Source organism: Ascoidea rubescens (assembly GCF_001661345.1).
Source record: "Ascoidea rubescens DSM 1968 unplaced genomic scaffold ASCRUscaffold_1, whole genome shotgun sequence".
In the NCBI taxonomy this organism is placed as follows: Eukaryota; Fungi; Ascomycota; class Saccharomycetes; order Ascoideales; family Ascoideaceae; genus Ascoidea; species Ascoidea rubescens.
Window position 1 is genome coordinate 1079475 of NW_017962913.1, and position 18454 is coordinate 1097928.

The 18454-nt window shown below is 31.3% G+C and overlaps 3 protein-coding genes across 3 annotated transcripts; all 3 read left to right on the forward strand.

Moving 5' to 3' along the window:
• Positions 1-142: 142 nt before the first annotated feature.
• On the forward strand, positions 143-577 carry QRI5 (mitochondrial 37S ribosomal protein mS38; the record flags this gene model as incomplete). Its single annotated transcript, XM_020194280.1, has 1 exon — positions 143-577. The coding sequence occupies one exon, from the start codon at positions 143-145 to the stop codon at positions 575-577; it is 435 nt and encodes a 144-aa protein (XP_020049986.1).
• A 961-nt stretch (positions 578-1538) lies between these two features.
• On the forward strand, positions 1539-2934 carry HMX1 (Hmx1p). Its single transcript, XM_020192310.1, has one exon. It carries the CDS (start codon positions 1806-1808, stop codon positions 2751-2753), a length of 948 nt encoding a protein of 315 aa, XP_020049987.1. The 5' UTR covers positions 1539-1805; the 3' UTR covers positions 2754-2934.
• A 1117-nt stretch (positions 2935-4051) lies between these two features.
• On the forward strand, positions 4052-18300 carry REA1 (AAA family ATPase midasin). The gene has a single exon (XM_020192311.1). The coding sequence runs from the start codon at positions 4276-4278 to the stop codon at positions 18214-18216; it is 13941 nt and encodes a 4646-aa protein (XP_020049988.1). The 5' UTR covers positions 4052-4275; the 3' UTR covers positions 18217-18300.
• The last annotated feature ends 154 nt before the right edge of the window (positions 18301-18454 follow it).

Below are 18454 nucleotides of genomic sequence, written 5' to 3' on the forward strand. Positions count from 1 at the left end.
TGATGGTTTTTTTGGGTTTTTTTTCTCTTTAGTGAAAGTTGGTGGAAAAGAAGTGAGAGGATTGGTGAAGTTGGATGGAATAGAATCCAAGTTTTTAGTTTTATCTTTTCATTAAAAACAGATTGAATATTATTTTGTTATAATGTTTCGATCAAGAACTGGGATTTCAAAATTAGGTTTAGTTCCTTTGACAAGATTACTTTCAAGTGCTACGACTCCAGTCATTTCATCAGTTCAATCTTCAGTTGCAGCACCAGTTTTTTTATTCAACAGACAATTTAAGATTCTTGATTTGCCTAAACAAAGCAACCTCATTATCAATTCTTTAAATCCCTTGAACGATTCCAACTCAATTTTAAATCCCAACAGGAATTTTGAGAACCAAATTGAGATCAACGATTTCATTATAGATCACAATAGCGATAATAGTACCATCAAGGATTTCCAAAAAAATGAGGGTATTAATGAAATTTCACTAAGTTCAGTTTTAGTCAAAAGAAGACTCAAAATGAAGAAACATAAATTGAAGAAGAGAAGAAAGGCTCAACGAGCATTAAGACGTAAATTGAAGAAATGATTTATTATTTTTGTTTATTTGTTTGTGTTATTTCACTTCATTCTGTCTCAGTTTAATTTTCTTGTTTTATTTATTTATTCGTTTATTCATTCATTCATTCAATTAATTAATTAATCAATTAATTATGGAATAATATTTTTTGTTGATTATCAGAAATAAAAATGAAAGAAAAAAAAAGGGAACAACGATTTCGTGAAAGAAAAACAAGAATTTCTGATTTACTATTGCTATATTTTTTTTATTTTATTATTATATCTATTCATTCCCTGTTTATAGTGTTATCAAATAAAATTGTCAAAATAGATTAGTTACTTCTTTCATCCGAATAGGTGTTTCTCAGCAAATGGGTGAGATGGCCAATACCGTCGAGTTGATGCTATGACTAAGATAAACCAGCTCGTTCCAATCACTTGCTTTACTTTTGGTATTTGGTCATTTTAATTAAACCCTTTATTTGAAATTTCAAATAGCCATAGTCTCACACTCAAAATGCTTCATTTGTAATGGTAGCAGCAGCAGACACTCAAAAGACCAATGACTCTGGGGTATCCAGGTGCAGTTATGGCCATGACTGGCACTGCGAGTTGGTGATCCAGCTGCTGGGCTATCTATGTTGCCATGAAGCCCACGCATCAGCTAATGAAATGTTGGGCAATTGAGATAACCATAGCTGCCCACCATTATCGCTGCCCACCACTATCGTCCCAGCACTAATTGAACCCCATGGAACTAAATCAAGCCCCATCAATATATCAGGCCTAGCTAAAGAGGACGTGCGCTTTTCAAACCTTTTCTCTTATTTTAACCCTTCCTCTGTCACCGATTACCACCGCTGCGGACCGGCAGCCACACGCGTACACACGCAGCCACACGCGCACCATAATGGAGGGACTTATCGGAGACACATACAGCTCCACAGTTTCGTTTGGGAACCATATATAAAGATAAGTGGGATTCGTCTTTTTTTCTCTTGTTTTTTGTTTTCTCTATTATCAATCCAGATATTTCTCTTGACTTCACCCCATTCAATTGCAAAAGTCTTTGGTGCTTCTCTTGCCCTTTTTTTCTGCTTTCTGCGCTGTGTTTGCCTGGAAAACACTCAATTTATTCTTTCCTAATTCAGTAACTGAGACTTTCGCTGCTTTAGCTGCATACTTCTATCTTCTTTTTGCTCTTACCTGTCTTTCTCTTATTCAGCTGCTAATATATTCATATACGCTTCTCGACAATGGTTTCCTCAAAAATTTCTATTCCAATCCCCGACGAGGAAATCCTTCCCAAGGCGAACGATCTCGGTGCTTTGGCCAACAGAATCAACTTTGAAACAAGAAAAAACCACAACAAGATTGACAAGACCATCTCTGTCAAGTTGTTGATTGCCTTAACCGATTACAGAATCTGGAGACAGGGCTTGCAAATCTTCTACCACATGTTCAAAAACATCGAGATATTGATTAACAATGAATTGGACACTTTAGCCTTGAGCGAGGGCAAAACAGACATCAAATATCCAAACTCTGACGCTTTCAGGTTTTCTCCAGACCAAATCCAAAATATTGACAAGGACTTGAGAGTCGCCTCAATATTGTACCAATTCTTTGATCCTAAGATGTACAGAGCTCAAAATCTAAGAAACGACTTGTTGGTCTTTTATAACAACAAAGATTCTTTTGAGAGCCCAATGCATCTAGAGCAAAAGAAATTCGTCCAGCATTTATACTCAACTTTCCAAGAAAAGCCTCATGTGTTGATTGCTTACTGCCATGTTCTTTACCTTGCTTTATTCGCTGGTGGCAAATTGATAAGATCTTCGATTTTAAAATCAACTGGCTTGTTTCCTGACATTGAGGGAAAGTCAAAGAACGAAGTCGTTCAAATGGCAACCACCTTCTTCAAGTTTGATGTATTGGACGAAAACTATTTCAAAATTCGTTACAAGACCAACTACGAATTGTCAACAAGACTGGCTTTAACTGAACAAGAAAAGTTGGATATTATAGAAGAATCAAAATACATCTTCGATACCATCTACAATTGTGTCAAAGAATTGGAAGTCTATAACACTCATAGATTCAATACTAAATTCAAAAAAATGGGTTACAATGCTGCTCTTTTCATACTTTTTATTTTATTCTTGCTATATATCAGAAGATTAGTTCTTCACATCATTTATTAAGTTGCCTTGGTTCATTCTACTTTTTATTTTATTTTATTTTATCTTATCTAATTTTATCTAATTTTATCTTATTTTATCTTATCTAATTTTTGCTTGATTGTCTCTATTTAGTTCCTTATTTTATATTTATTTTCTCATTCCTATAATATATTTCCTAATATTTATTTTTTATTCAATTCACATTATTACTAGTCACCTAAATAAAAAAAAACAAAAAAAACTGTCATTTAAAAAATTACTATGTATGCTTCATCATGCAAGCTTATGCGGCTTTGAAATTTTTCTTTATTTTTTTATTTATTTCTTTTAAACTTTTGAAAATAATTCATTTCCTTACGAAAATTTTTGTTAAAAATTTTTCATTAGAATATAATTATCAGATATATTAGTTATAAACTGAGTTTACTTTTTTTCATTAATTACTGCAAACTCTTATTCAAAGAAAACCGTAATGGATCAAAAATTTTTCCTAGATCTTGATCAATCTTACGGTTATTATCTGATCTATGCCTCATTTAATCAGAAAAAGAACTTACCCCAATGCTATACAATCGATAGAAATTTATCTGCAGATGAAAATATCGACAGATTGGCTGAATTTGCTTTAGACTTGAAAACAACTTCTGCAATCTTATACTCTTTCAAACCCATAATCTTAGAGATTCTATCAAGATGGATCTCCAACCCGGTTTTAGAACAAAATTATCTTAAAAATAAAAATTTCAATTTTGTTAATATCAATGGAATTATCACATTTGCTTCAATCGCAAGAATTGTTTCTCTATCGCCAGGAATTCCTACCTTAATCGATCATTTCTTACTGAATAACAATTTTTTCCAATCAATTAAACAAATTGGCTTGCAAAATATTCACTCAGATCTATTGCAATTGGTTTTATTATCTTACTACAGATTAATAACTTTTGATAATCAAAAGTTTTCAAAACATATTCTCCCAGATCTATTATATGACATAATAAACCTCAATAACACCTCAAGTTTCAAAATCTCAACTATAAATAAATATCTCTCTATTCAGATATTATCTATCTTTATAAATTTAAGTGAAGAAATCAAAAAAACCATGGTAGAATCATTGGACACTAATGATTTTTTAGGCTTTCTCGATGGTGATGAAAACGTCAATTTTTTATTCTTACCTTTAATCGAAGCTCAACGTTTTTCAAATTTTAATTCCTTGCCCGAATCAAATTCAATATTATTATCAAACTATCAAAAACTAGAAAATCAAAATCGAAAAAATTTACTTGCTTTAGATGAAAGATCATTATCAAATTTAATTATTTGTGTATCTGGAGTCTTAATACCAAAATTTTCTTCAATCAACAATCTAAATAATAATGATTCAACCAAAATTGACGAAAATATAGTTGTATATACTCCCAAAATTGATGCTGTTTTGAAAAAATTGGCATTATCCATTCAATCTTCTACTCCAGTCATGTTAATTGGCAAAGCTGGCTCAGGGAAAACTTTTTTAATTAACCATTTGGCTCAAAAAATGTCTTATGATAATTCCATGGTAAAAATTCACCTTGGAGATCAAACTGATGTCAAATTATTGCTCGGAACATATACCTCAGGAAAAGAATCCGGTTCATTTGTATGGAGAGCTGGTGTTCTTACCACTGCAGTAAAAGAAGGACGCTGGATACTAATTGAAGATATCGATAAAGCCCCTACAGATGTGCTATCTATTTTATTAACTTTATTAGAAAAAAAAGAATTGACTATTCCTTCTAGAGGTGAGGTTATCAAAGCAAAGAATGGGTTTCAAATATTTTCAACCATCAGAATAAATAAAGAATTCAATGAAAAAAGCCTCCAAAATCATATTCCAGACTTGATTGGTTTGAGATTATGGAATTTGATTGAAATGGAAGAATTGAATAAAGATGATCTAAAAAAAATTTTAAACTTAAAATATCCATTATTAATAAATTACTGTACAAAATTTATTGAAATGTTTAAAAATATTGAAGAAATCTATCTTAAGACCTCATTTATTGGATTTAATAAGGGCTCGCACTTGAGACTCATTTCTGCAAGAGATCTAATGAAGTTTTGCAACAGGGTTAATTTAATCTTTAAAAACTATAAAGTGACGGACCCTGATCAAATGATTGAGTCCTCTGCTTTTGATGAAATATTCTGTGAAGCGGTTGATTGTTTTACAAGTTCCATTAGCGAATCCAAAGCATTGGCAATATTAATTAATTCAATTGGCAGATCACTTGAAATTTCTACTTCGAGAATAGAATTATATCTAAAAAGAAATGTGCCGAAATTCTCCAATAATCAGCTAACTCTTTCAATTGGGAGAGCGTATTTAGAGAAATATAACAGCTATCAGATAAATAACAAAAATATTGACGATAGCTCATTTGCTTTCACCAATCATTCTTTGAAATTAATGGAACAGATAGCAGTAGCAGTACAAATGGTAGAACCAATATTATTGGTCGGTGAAACTGGTACAGGTAAAACCACTGTTGTACAACAACTCGCAAAATTGATTAATAAAAATATCATTGTGATTAATGTTTCTCAACAAACAGAAACTTCTGATTTATTGGGTGGATTTAAACCATTGAATAATAAAATGATCATATTGTCATTACAAGAAAATTTTCATTCTTTGTTTTCTCTTACATTTTCATCAAAGAAAAATGCAAGTTTTTTGAATATATTAACAAAGGCTTTTAATAAGAATAATCATAAAAGAGTAATAAAAATTTGGAGGGAAGCGATAAAAATGGCCAAAACCGCATTGAAACAAAATGGTCAGAATTCTAATAAAAACAAAAAAAGAAAAACAAACAATTTGAATGATTGGCTTGAATTTGAAAATAATGTCAAAAGTTTTGAACAAACCATGTCGTCTAACCAAAATAAGTTCTCATTTGAATTTGTAGAAGGCTCCTTAGTTAAAGCTGCAAGAAATGGAGACTGGTTATTGCTTGATGAAATCAACTTAGCTTCTCCGGATACTTTAGAAAGCATTTCAGATCTTTTAAATGAATCATCTCAGGGCAGATCATTAATGATTACTGAGAATGTTGATATAGTCAAAGTTCATAAAGATTTCAGAATCTTTACTTGCATGAATCCTGCAACAGATTTTGGGAAAAAAGATTTGCCATTAAGTATACGTTCTAGATTCACAGAAATCTATGTTCATTCACCCGATAAAGATATTGATGATTTGTTGACTATAATTGAAAAGTATATTTCAAGATTTGCTATAAACGATGAGTTCATATGTACTGATATTGCTCAATTGTATATGCAAGCTAAAAATTTGGCTGAATCAAACAAAATTATTGATGGAGCAAATCAAAAACCACATTTTAGTATTAGAACATTAACTAGAACCTTGATTTATGTGCGTGAAATTGTTCTTATATATGGACTAAGAAGAGCGTTGTATGAGGGGCTTTGCATGAGTTTTTTAACATTGTTAGATGAAAAATCCAATGAAGTCTTACAGCCATTGATTCTTAAATATACATTAGGAAGATTAAAGAATCAAAAATCAGTTTTGAGTCAAATACCACCAGCACCAGTTCCAAATCAGAAATATGTCCAATTCAAGCATTATTGGATTAAAAAAGGACTTTTCAAAGTAATTGATCAACCTGACTATATTATAACACCTTTTGTTGAAAAAAATATGCTTAACTTGGTTAGAGCCATTTCTGGAAAGAGATTTCCTGTTTTAATTCAAGGTCCCACCTCAAGTGGTAAGACGAGTATGATCAAATATTTAGCTAACATCAGTGGGCATAAGTTTGTTCGTATAAATAACCACGAACATACTGATTTGCAAGAATATCTAGGAACCTACTTGTCAGATGATTCTGGAAAGCTTGTGTTTCAAGAAGGGGTTTTGGTTGAAGCATTGAGAAACGGCTATTGGATTGTGCTTGATGAATTGAATTTAGCACCAACTGAAGTTTTGGAAGCCTTAAACAGATTGTTAGATGATAATAGAGAATTATTTGTGCCTGAAACACAAGAGGTAATTAGACCACACCCAGACTTTATGCTTTTTGCTACCCAAAACCCCCCCGGTGCTTATGGTGGAAGAAAAATATTGTCAAGAGCCTTTCGAAATAGATTTCTTGAACTTCATTTTGACGATATTCCACAAAGTGAGCTTGAAATCATTCTACGTGATAGGTGTCGCATTGCACCAACATATGCTAAAAAAATTGTTGAAGTGTATAAACAATTATCCATACAACGTCAATCAACGCGTTTATTTGAGCAAAAAAACAGTTTTGCTACTCTTCGTGATTTATTTCGTTGGGCTCAGCGTGAGGCTATTGGTTATGAGGAATTAGCAGCAAATGGTTATATGCTTTTGGCTGAAAGAGTTAGAAGAAGTGAAGAAAAAAAAGTCGTTCAAAAAGTAATTGAGAATGTCATGAGAGTGAAGTTAGACATGGAGAATGTTTATGCCAAATTGTATAATCCAGATATAATGAATTTAAAAAGTTCTGTTGTTTGGACTAAAACAATGAGAAGATTGGTTGTATTAGTCTCCACTGCCTTAATCAATAATGAACCCATATTGCTTGTCGGCGAAACTGGATGTGGAAAAACAACAGTTTGTCAACTTTTAGCTAGGTTCTATGAAAAAAACTTGGTTACAATCAATGCTCATCAAAACACAGAAACTAGCGATATATTGGGTGCACAGAGACCTGTACGTAATAAAAGTGAATTGCAATCTTCGATAGTGGAAAAACTAAATTTTATTTTCAATAAGTTGAACATTGATATATCAAACATAAAGGATTTATCAGGCTTATTAAAAAAATTTGATTTAATATCAAAAGATGAAACCTATAAAAATGAAATCGATGTTGAAACCTTGAATTTTATTAAAAATTGCAAACAAAATTTGAACATATTGTTTGAGTGGTGCGATGGACCACTAGTAAATGCTCTCAAAGAAGGTAATTTTTTTCTATTAGATGAAATTTCTTTGGCAGATGATTCAGTTTTAGAAAGATTAAATAGTGTACTTGAGCCAGAACGAAACTTGTTGCTTGCTGAAAAAGGTTCTATTGACACAAATATCACAGCAAAAGATGGGTTTCAATTTTTTGCAACCATGAATCCTGGAGGAGACTATGGGAAAAAGGAGCTTTCTTTAGCACTTAGAAATCGTTTTACCGAGATATGGGTTCCTTCCATGGATGATTTTGAAGATGTAAAACAAATAGTTGTTTCCACTTTGGCAACTGATGTTGAACATTTATCTAAACCAATCACACTTTTTTCAGAATGGTTTGGAAAAAGATATGGAGGAGGCAACGCAAATAGTGGTGTTATTTCGATTCGTGATATACTAGCATGGTGTAATTTTATTAATTCAACATACCAGAAAATTGGTGCTAAACAGGCTTTGTTAAATGGTGTTTCAATGGTATTTGTCGATGCGCTTGGTACTAATAATACAGCATTTTTAGCAGAATCCAAAATTAAATTGGCTAGTGAAAAACAGGAGTGTATTTCTAAGCTTGCTTTGTTATCCAATTTGGAATTTGATAATAATATTAACGATGGTTTTAAAGTTATTGTAAATGATTCATATTTTACTTGTGGGTCATTCCAAATTGAAATAAAAAAACTTGAAGCTGTGTCGTCTTTTAATCTAGATGCTCCTACAACTTCAAAAAATGTCATGAGAGTAATTAGAGCCATGCAGGTCAAAAAGCCTATATTGTTGGAGGGAAGTCCAGGTGTGGGAAAAACCAGTTTAATTACAACATTAGCCAAAGCAACTGGAAATAAATTAACAAGAATCAATTTGTCTGAACAAACTGATTTAATTGATTTATTTGGATGCGATGCTCCAGCAGAAGGTGGATCAACCGGTGAATTTACATGGAGGGATGCTCCATTTTTAAGAGCCATGAAAAAAGGAGAATGGATATTGCTAGATGAAATGAACCTTGCCTCACAGTCTGTTCTAGAAGGTTTGAATGCATGTCTTGATCATAGATCAGAAACTTTTATTCCTGAATTAAATAAAACTTTTGTTTGTAATCCAAACTTTGTTGTTTTTGCAGCACAAAATCCTCAATATCAAGGAGGGGGAAGAAAAGGTTTACCAAAGTCATTTATCAACCGTTTCACTGTTGTGTATGTTGACGTTTTAAACTCAACAGATATTTCAATGATTGTCAACCACTTATATCCAAATATGAAACCTGATATTTATTCCGGTATAATCAAATTTATTGCTGAAATTGAAGATCAAGTTATTATTAAAAAGCAATGGGGACACGATGGAAGCCCCTGGGAGTTCAATCTTAGAGACACATTACGTTGGTTTGAATTACTTAATTCTAAAGGTATAAGTTCTTGCTACAACCCCGAGGACTTTATAAAAATTGTTATCAGTCAAAGGTTTAGACAAAAAAAAGACAGAGAAAATGTTAACAGACTTTTTAAGAAAATTTTTGGTCATCTTCTTTATCATAGTCCATACTTTATACTTGGAGAAAAATTTTTGCAGTCTGGATTTTCTTTGATACCAAGGAGAAGCAAAATCCAGCATTTCACCAATAGTCACATTCTTTCTTTAGGTTCAAATCTGGAAATTTTGGAGTCAATGATTATGTCTATTAATAATAATTGGCCACTAATTTTGACTGGACCTACAAATTCTGGTAAAACTGAAATTATTCGATATTTGTCCTGTTGTGTTGGCTCAAAATTAGTGGAGTTTTCTATGAATAGTGATGTAGATAGTATGGATATATTAGGTGGATATGAACAGGTTGATCCTATCAAAAAAATCGTGTCTTTCACAACCAAACTAGAAACATTTTTAAGACAGTATATTGCTGAAAGTATTCAGACTTTACAAGCATCTAATGCCTCTGTTCATTTAGCGTTTGATATTTTAAATGAAGTTTTATATTCTTCAATCACCATGTCTGATTTTGAGAACTTTCTCAGAAAAGTTGGTTCTCTTTCCACTTCTGTTTATAATAAAGAGCTTAATGATTATATTTCTGAAGGTTTAAGGCTTTACGAAGAGTTAAAAAACACCAAAACGGTGAATTTTGAATGGTTTGATGGGCTCTTAGTAGAAGCAGTCTCAAAGGGTTATTGGCTAGTGTTAGATAATGCTAATCTTTGCACTCTGTCTGTTCTTGATAGATTAAACTCTTTATTGGAAACAAATGGTTCATTGGTAATCAATGAATGCAGTTTAGCTGATGGCCAACCTAGAACATTAGAACCACATCCAAACTTTAGATTATTTCTTACAGTTAACCCCAAGTATGGAGAATTATCTAGAGCTATGCGTAACAGAGGTATTGAAATTTATCTTGATTGCTTGAATAATCGTTCAACTTCTTTTGATTTGAAATTGTTAGACCAGGTATCTGATTGTTCTTTGCCTAAAGACAAAGATATTTGTTTGAATTTTGAAAAATTAAATATCCAGGACTTTTCTTTTTCTAGAAAACCAATTTCCTCATATATCAATTCAAATGACTCGTTTTTTAGGGCTTGGTCTTTAATGATCGATGCTTTTTATTTTTCATCATCAGAATTGGAAGAAGAATTAAATAATGCATGGATTTCTTGTTTGCCCTTTAAGTTATATTCTTCTACTTCGGCATTAGAAGCTACTATCTTATTTTCTTCTGAATTTGATAAAGCATTGACTAATAATTTTTCAAAATTAAGCGAAAAATTGAATTGTTTAACTGAAACCAATCAATTTTCCAAATTTTATGATAGTTATGCTTTTGCTAACAAATTTGTGACATCAAATTTAGAATTAGATGTCAATTTTTCACAATATCAATCAGCCAACCTTTTTTTGAATAATTATATTTTTGATGATATCAATAAAAAGGTTAATCTTCAAAACAAGTCTGAGCTTATTTATTTTTTCGAGCTTATTTTCCACTTGCTTGAATCAACAAAAAAAATTAAAGCTATTGAGCACAGAGCAAAAACTCTTGCTCCTTACACATTGAATCGTATTGAAACATCGGCAGCAAACTTTTTTGGTCGTGAGATAAGAGATAATTTTAAATTTCCTATATTCAAATTGGTAGGAACTATTCATCAGTTGATTAAAGATACACTTCAAAATACATTTTCAAAAGAGCATAAATTTGATATGGATTCTATTTACAAAAGTTTGTTTGACTTATATGTTATTTTATCTTGTATTTTTATTTGCGAAGATGAAGAAAAATTAAGGGTCTTTTGTTTATTGATTAATAAATGGGTTCAAAGATCTGTAAAGAGGTATAATATAAATGATTCTTTCTTGAAAGAACTTCAACTATTTAATAGGGATTTAGAATTGTCAACAGGGAATTCCATGAATATTATTTGGAAGCATTTTAGAAAAGAATATCCCATTTCGGATAGTTCTTGGAAACAATTTAAAGATTTGGAGGTCCTAGGTAAAGAATATGATTCTGTATGTGAAAAATTATACGAGGATTCTTCCAAATCTATAACTGAATTGAAAAAAGTAATTCTTATAACACAAGATCAAGTTGTCCAAAGTTTTATTAATTTTGAAGATTTTTTGGTTATAAAAAATCAGTTGAAAAATAATATAGATAAGGCTTTGGAAGTTTCAAGTCTGTTTATAAATCAAAAAAACGACTATTTTCAAGCAGAGTTTTATTTATTGCTAACTTTAATGGAGTCTAATATAATGTTAGAAAAAAATAAATTTAGTGTCTCTGATGAGTTTTTCAATTTATCTACACTATCTGGAAAATCAACAAAATCGATTCGTCCTTATATTTCAAATAATATCTTAATTCCTTATCCTGCTGTTTTGGAATCATTCTGGATTTATGATTCTTCATCTTATAAATCAATTGTTTCAGAAGTGTTTAGTTATTCATTGTTTTCAAATATTTCTTTAAAATGTTTGAAATTTTATCAAATCCCCAGTTGCAATCTTTTGCAATCTTTAAGCGAGCTTAATCTTTTATCTAAAAAAGTTGTTGAAAATTCTAACATTGTTTTACAAAATCAATTGCAGGTTTATAGACAGATTTTGATTAACTGGATTATTTCTATTCTTCTTTCTCATGAAGAAACATTTTCTTTAGAACTTCAAAAAGAGTATTGTGAAATTATCCTTGAGTTTAAAAACAATCTTTCCATGAAAACAATTGATAATTTATCACTATTTGTTGGCCAATCAAACAATTTTAAATTTGCTCAAATATTTAACCAATTTTTTTTTTCGATTTTGTCAGAGTTGTGTTTAAATCAGCTAAGCTCTTCTGTTTTGGGAAAATTATGGGTTCTTTTTGGTTGTGCAACAGTACAGCTTTTTCTTCCAAGCTCTCCATATGATCCTGCAATTGAAGATTATGTAAATTATGAAGTTCATAACAGGTACTCGGATATTATAAACAATATTACTCAATCATGGGTAGATATAAGAACTGTTATTAGTGGTGATGAGCCAATAGAAACTGAAAAATATATTCCTAGACTTAATGAACTAAAAGTTCCTGCCAAACCTAAGGTTTTTAGAAGTGAAGAATCTATTGGAGATTTATTTCAAGAATGGAAAGCTTTTATGTCATCTTCTATTGATATAGGGCCAATAAAGTTGTTATTAGATGCTGCTTCTAATAATTCCAAATTTTCAAACCAAAAAATTGAAAATTTCCAGTATAATTCCTCAGAGTTTTTAAATCGTCTTGAAAATAATTTTGTGATATATTCAGATATTAACGATATTCTAAAAGGTTTTATTTATTCAATGAAGTTAGGTTATGATCTTATTAATATAAATCCTCAGAAATCTTACAGTATCTATAACCCATTGCACTTAATTGGTAATTCTGATATTTTGTTAAATGTTTTGAGTGGCATAAAATCTTCTTCAGATCATGTTTTGTTATTTTTTATGAAAATATCAGAATTTTATAAAATTAATAAAATCAATATTTGTTTAAAAGATGTATTATTTCAGGTTTTTAATTTACTTTACAAAAATTGGAAGATTGGCACAATTCAAGAAAAACCTAAGAATGATGGTCTTTACAAATACTCTGATTTTGTTTTAAATGAAGAAGACGAAATTTTAGCTTTGTTTCCTGAGTACGATAATGAAGATTTGCAAAATACATCTGATCAGATTGATGAGACAAAAGAAAAGCTTTCCAAGAAAATTGTTTTTTCATACATTGGAATGTTTTTAGATGAAAAAAATAACATGGATATAAGTGAAGTTGTAAATGAGCTTTTAAGTCTCCATAATAATTTGAAGGACAAAACCATATTAAATGGATCGGATCCATCGACTTTAATGATATTGATTTATCAAATTGAAAATGTTTTATTATCCTATGAAACCAATATCCATGATAATGATATTGACTTTTATTATGGGTCTTGTCCTCAAGAACTTAAAAGATCAATCAAAATTATTGAGAAATTACAGGGACGAATCAATGATCTTTTATTACAATGGCCTGAACATGCCACACTAGGAATTATATTCAGATCGTGTGAAGAGTTTTTGAAGTTTGCAAGCTCGACACCACTTGCAAGACTTATTATGAAGATTGAACAGATTTATACGCACATTGTTGAATGGGAAAAGTATGCACATCAAAAAATTTCTTTAAAGTTGCAAATGAATGAAATAATTGAATTGATTGTCTCATGGAGAAGATTGGAGTTGAAATCTTGGAAATCGTTATTTGAACATGAAGAACAAGCTCAAAATAACGATTTATCCAAATGGTGGTTGCACCTATTTGAAGTTTTGATTCTTCCAGTCACTAAAGAAACCGAAAAAAGTCCTTTGGAGTTTGTTTCAGTTCTTGCTGGGTTTTTGTCTCAATCTTTGTATGGACAATTTTCCAGTCGATTAAAATTGTTAAAGGCATTTTACAATCATATGAAACTTTATGCTATCAATGCTATTTATTTAAACCCACTTTATAATCTTATAGGATTCTTTGAAAATTTTGAACCACAGATAACAACTTATATTGCTAAAGGAAAAAAGAAGTTGGAAAAAGACATGAACGAAGTGATTGTTCTAGCAAGCTGGAAAGATGTTAATATAGATGCTCTCAAACAAAGTGCTCATAAGTCTCATAAAAGTCTTTACAAAATTGTCAGAAAATATAGAGATCTTTTGTCTAAGCCAATTGCAGAAATCATTGAAAATGGATTACCAAAATCGTTGAAAGACTCCAAAAGTAACACTAATTTTTCTTTTGGTGTTAAATCAGCTCAATTGAATCATGGAAGCAATGCCAATATTGAAACTTTGAAAAAATTAAGCACCTGGAAATCGCTACCCAAAATTTTTGAAAACACAGAGAAATTAGATGAAAAACTTTTAGGCTTTAATGAAAAATTCAATTTGGAAGATTTTCCAAATTTATATGAGTTTGCAACTGATCTTAAAGAAAATATGGATGCATTGAGAAAAGAAACATATAGTCAAAAAGAAACCAAAGAAAAAAAGGGATCATCAAGAGCAAGAAAAATGAGATTATTGAATGATACAATTAAACAATTGAAAAGATTTGGTTTAAAGGTTAATATTAGAGCTGATATTCACAAAATGCAAACCTCGTCTATTCTAATTTTAAGTCAAATAAAATCATTTGAAGGGACTCTGTTAGAAAAACTAGATAAATATTTTTTCAGAATTATTGATTTATTACCTCGGTTGAGAAATTCTGTAATAAATTGCAATGAAAGTGCTCCTAAAGCTGAAATTCAAAAAGGACTAGCAATAATCCAAAATCTTGTTTTCAGTTTAAATAATTTTAGAAAACCTTTGAGTAAATTAGCATTTTTCAAAGAGGAATTTGAATCCACACTTAGTACATTTAAAAATATATCTAAATTACCTAATGATGGTGATTTTTTAATTGGTTGTAATGAAATTAAAATTAATGATGAAAATTGCATATTTATAGCCCAGAGTTTCATTCATGTTTTGAGTCTTTCAATTAAGATTATCAATTCTTCGACAAAATTTGCTCCTAACATTCAAAGCAGTACACTTGTTGATATAATAATTTTTGCTAAAAATGCAATGTCTGAATTTTTAGAAAAATTTCAAAAGAATAACTTTGAAATATATTATAATTCAAATAAATTAGCCATTGAACAATTTAATTATTGCATAGACATTTTGAAAAACAAGCTTGAGAATTGGAAATCCAATAGCAATAATTTAAATTATATTGCCAATACATTATTGGACTGGTGTGAATCAAAGATAGGTGCTTTAAATTCAATTAATATTGTTTCAATAAATCAAGAAAATATTGAAGAATTGTTTAAAAAGCATATTAATATCTCTACATTAATTATTTTAAGTTTCCAGGAAATAAATAAATTAAGAGAAACTGAAGTTGCATCGGAAGATGACGATAAATGGTTTAATAAAATAGAAGAAAAATTCAATCGATACTATTCATCGCTTAATTTTAAAAAAATTAATTATCATTTATGCAAATATCTTGAGCAAATAAGTAAGATGAATCAAAATAAAGAAACTTCAAGAATTTTAAGTTTAATTTTCTCCTTTTTTTATCCTGTTATTGATAGATATTATGAGTTAGTTCAAATTATTTGCAAAAAATTTAGCGAAAATTACTTTTACACAAGTAAGGCTTCATATTTATTATCCAATGCGCTTTATGATGTTTCAAGTAATGGGTTTTGTACTTCAGAAGAAGATGAAGATGAAGATGAAAAGGAGTCTGATGATGTTGAAAATGGAACTGGGTTAGGTGATGGAAACACTGAAGGTGCATCAAACAGTAATAAGGATCTAGATGAAGAAGATCTAGATGAGGATGCATTGGCCTCGAATAAGGAAAATGAAAAGCAAGATAATGACGATAATCAAGATGAAGAGGACAATGCAGCGGAGATTGATGGAGAGATGGGAGGTGAAATGGAAGAAGCTCCAGATCAAAATCAAGATGATGAAGAAAATGAAAAGGATGACAAAAATGAAGATAGTGATCTTGAAGAAGAATTGGACAACATTGATGATTTAGATCCAAATGCAATTGACGAGAAAATGTGGAATGATGAAAAAGATGAGGATATTAAAGAGAAAGAATCCAATGATTTACCCGAAAATGAGCAGGGAGAAAAAGAAATGCAAGGAAAAGACGAAGATGAGGATATTGATGTTGAAAAGAAAGATGAACAAAAAGAGAGAGAAAAAGGAAATGATAAATCTAGTGAAGAAACAGATGAAAAGGAAGAAGACGAAGAGGCAAGCGATATTGATGATGTAGGAGAACAAGAGGATGAAGTTAAAAATGCTGAGAATGAAGATAAGCTTGATGATAATGTTAAAGAATCTGAAGTTTTAGAAATTTCTAATGATTTGAATCTTGATGATGAGGATGAAAAAGACAGTGAGAATGAGAATGAAAACAATGAAGACGATGAAGTAGAATTTGAGGATGGTCTCGATAAAATGATGGAAGAAGATTCTAAGGATACAAACCAAGATAATAAGGATGAAAATAATGAAAGTGAAAATGAGGATGAATTAGTCAATTTGGAAAATCATGTCAATGAGGATAAAGAAGATAATGAAGACAATAAAAATAATGAAAATAATGATGATGATATAGGTAAAGATGAAATGATGGATATTGATAAAGAAAATCCAAAGAAAGAGAATGATAAAGATGATAAAGATTATTCCAAAGAGCCTAATATTGAAGGATTAGACGGATTGGATGAAGAAGATATTAATGATAAAGATAAGGAAGATGCATCAGGGAAACAAAATTTTGGTGAACAAGGAGAAGGAAGTGATATGGAAGTTGATAATGAAGAAGAAAATTTGGGAATGAATCAAGGAATTAGTAAAAGCATTGAAAATAAAGACAAAGAAGAAGAGAAAGAAAAGGACAAATTGAAAGAAGAGAATGGTGAGGATAATTTCAATCAAAATGACCAAGCTCGTGAAGATATCAGTAAATCATTAAAAGAACTTGGAGATTCTTTAAAGGAGTTTTACCGTAGAAATAAAGAAATTCAAGAAGCTAGTAATAAGGAAGATGAAAATGATAAAGACAATAATGAAGAAAAATTAAATGAAAAGCCAGATGAGTTTGAGCATTTAAATGGTAGAAACTCTGAGAACGATACCCAAGCATTAGGAGCAGCAAATAAAGAAGAAATTCGATCTATCGATGAAGATAAAGTCATTGAAGAAATGGAAGAGGATTATAGAAAAGAAGATTTGGATAAAAAAAGAAAGGAAATTAATGATAAAGACAAAGTCGATGACAAAGAAAAGAAATTGGAGGATGTTGTGTATGATGGGACAAATAAAGGGGATGGAATAGAGGATAAGAACGATAAGAATGAAGATGAAGAGACCCAAAAAGAAAACGATGATTTGATGATAGGCGAACAATTAAGACTTGATGAAGAGCTGGAGGAATCTGATGAGGATGAAAGAGATCTTTGGAATGATAATGAAAATGAGAATCAGAGTAAGAATATAGAAGATGAGAACACTGAGCCAGTTATTCCGATTGAAGATAGTCGCGAGATTTGGAGACAGTGTGAAATGAATACTCAAGAGTTATCAGGCAGGTTATGCGAACAGTTGAGATTAATTTTGGAACCAACATTAACAAGTAAATTAAAGGGAGACTATAGAACTGGAAAAAGATTAAATATGAAGAGAATTATTCCATATATTGCTAGTGATTTCCGAAAGGATAAGATTTGGTTAAGAAGAAATAAACCCAGTAAGAGACAATACCAGATTATGATTTGTATTGATGACTCCAAGTCTATGGTTGAAAGCAAAGCAGACAAGTTGGCATTTGAGAGTATATGTTTGGTTTCTAAAGCGTTAAATCAATTGGAAAGTGGAGAATTGAGTATTATTAAATTCGGAGAAAAGATTCGAGTTTTGCAGGATTTCAAGGATACATTTTCAATAGAAAAGGGAGCTAGGATCTTGCAATGGTTTGGGTTTGACCAAACAAAAACCGATGTGAAAATCTTGATCGAGGAGAGCAAGAAAATATTCAACGAAAACCGAAGAAGATTGCAGAACCAGGAACTATGGCAATTGCAGATTATCATTTCGGATGGTGTGTGTGAGGACCACGAAAGCATTCAGAGGATGGTTCGCCGGTGCAAGGAAGAGAAAATCATGGTTGTGTTTGTGATTATCGACAGCAGATCGAGCGACAGCAGCAGTGGGAAAGAGTCGATCTTGGAGATGAGCCAGGTGAGATATGTGATGAACAATGGAACAACCAGCTTGAAGATCAACAAGTACCTCGACAGCTTCCCCTTCGAGTTCTACGTGGTGGTGCGCAACATCAGCGAGCTTCCCGAGATGTTGTCGATTATCCTCCGACAGTACTTCAGCGAGCTTGCCAACGTGTGAGCATTGTGAGCATTGATATAAGTGATATAAGCGATATAAATTGTGGTTATAATGAATGTGTAGAGCCCTAGAGGAGAGCCCTGGAAATGGAGCCCTGAATAGCCCTAGCATCCGCATCCGCGCATGGTAGTCGCGGATTATGTCAGTAGTGGGTCAGCCGTGCTCACGTGCGCTTTCTCTTTGGGCGAATTCGCTGTGACTGGTTTTGGGGAGAATTCTGGAGCTGAGTTTCTCTGAA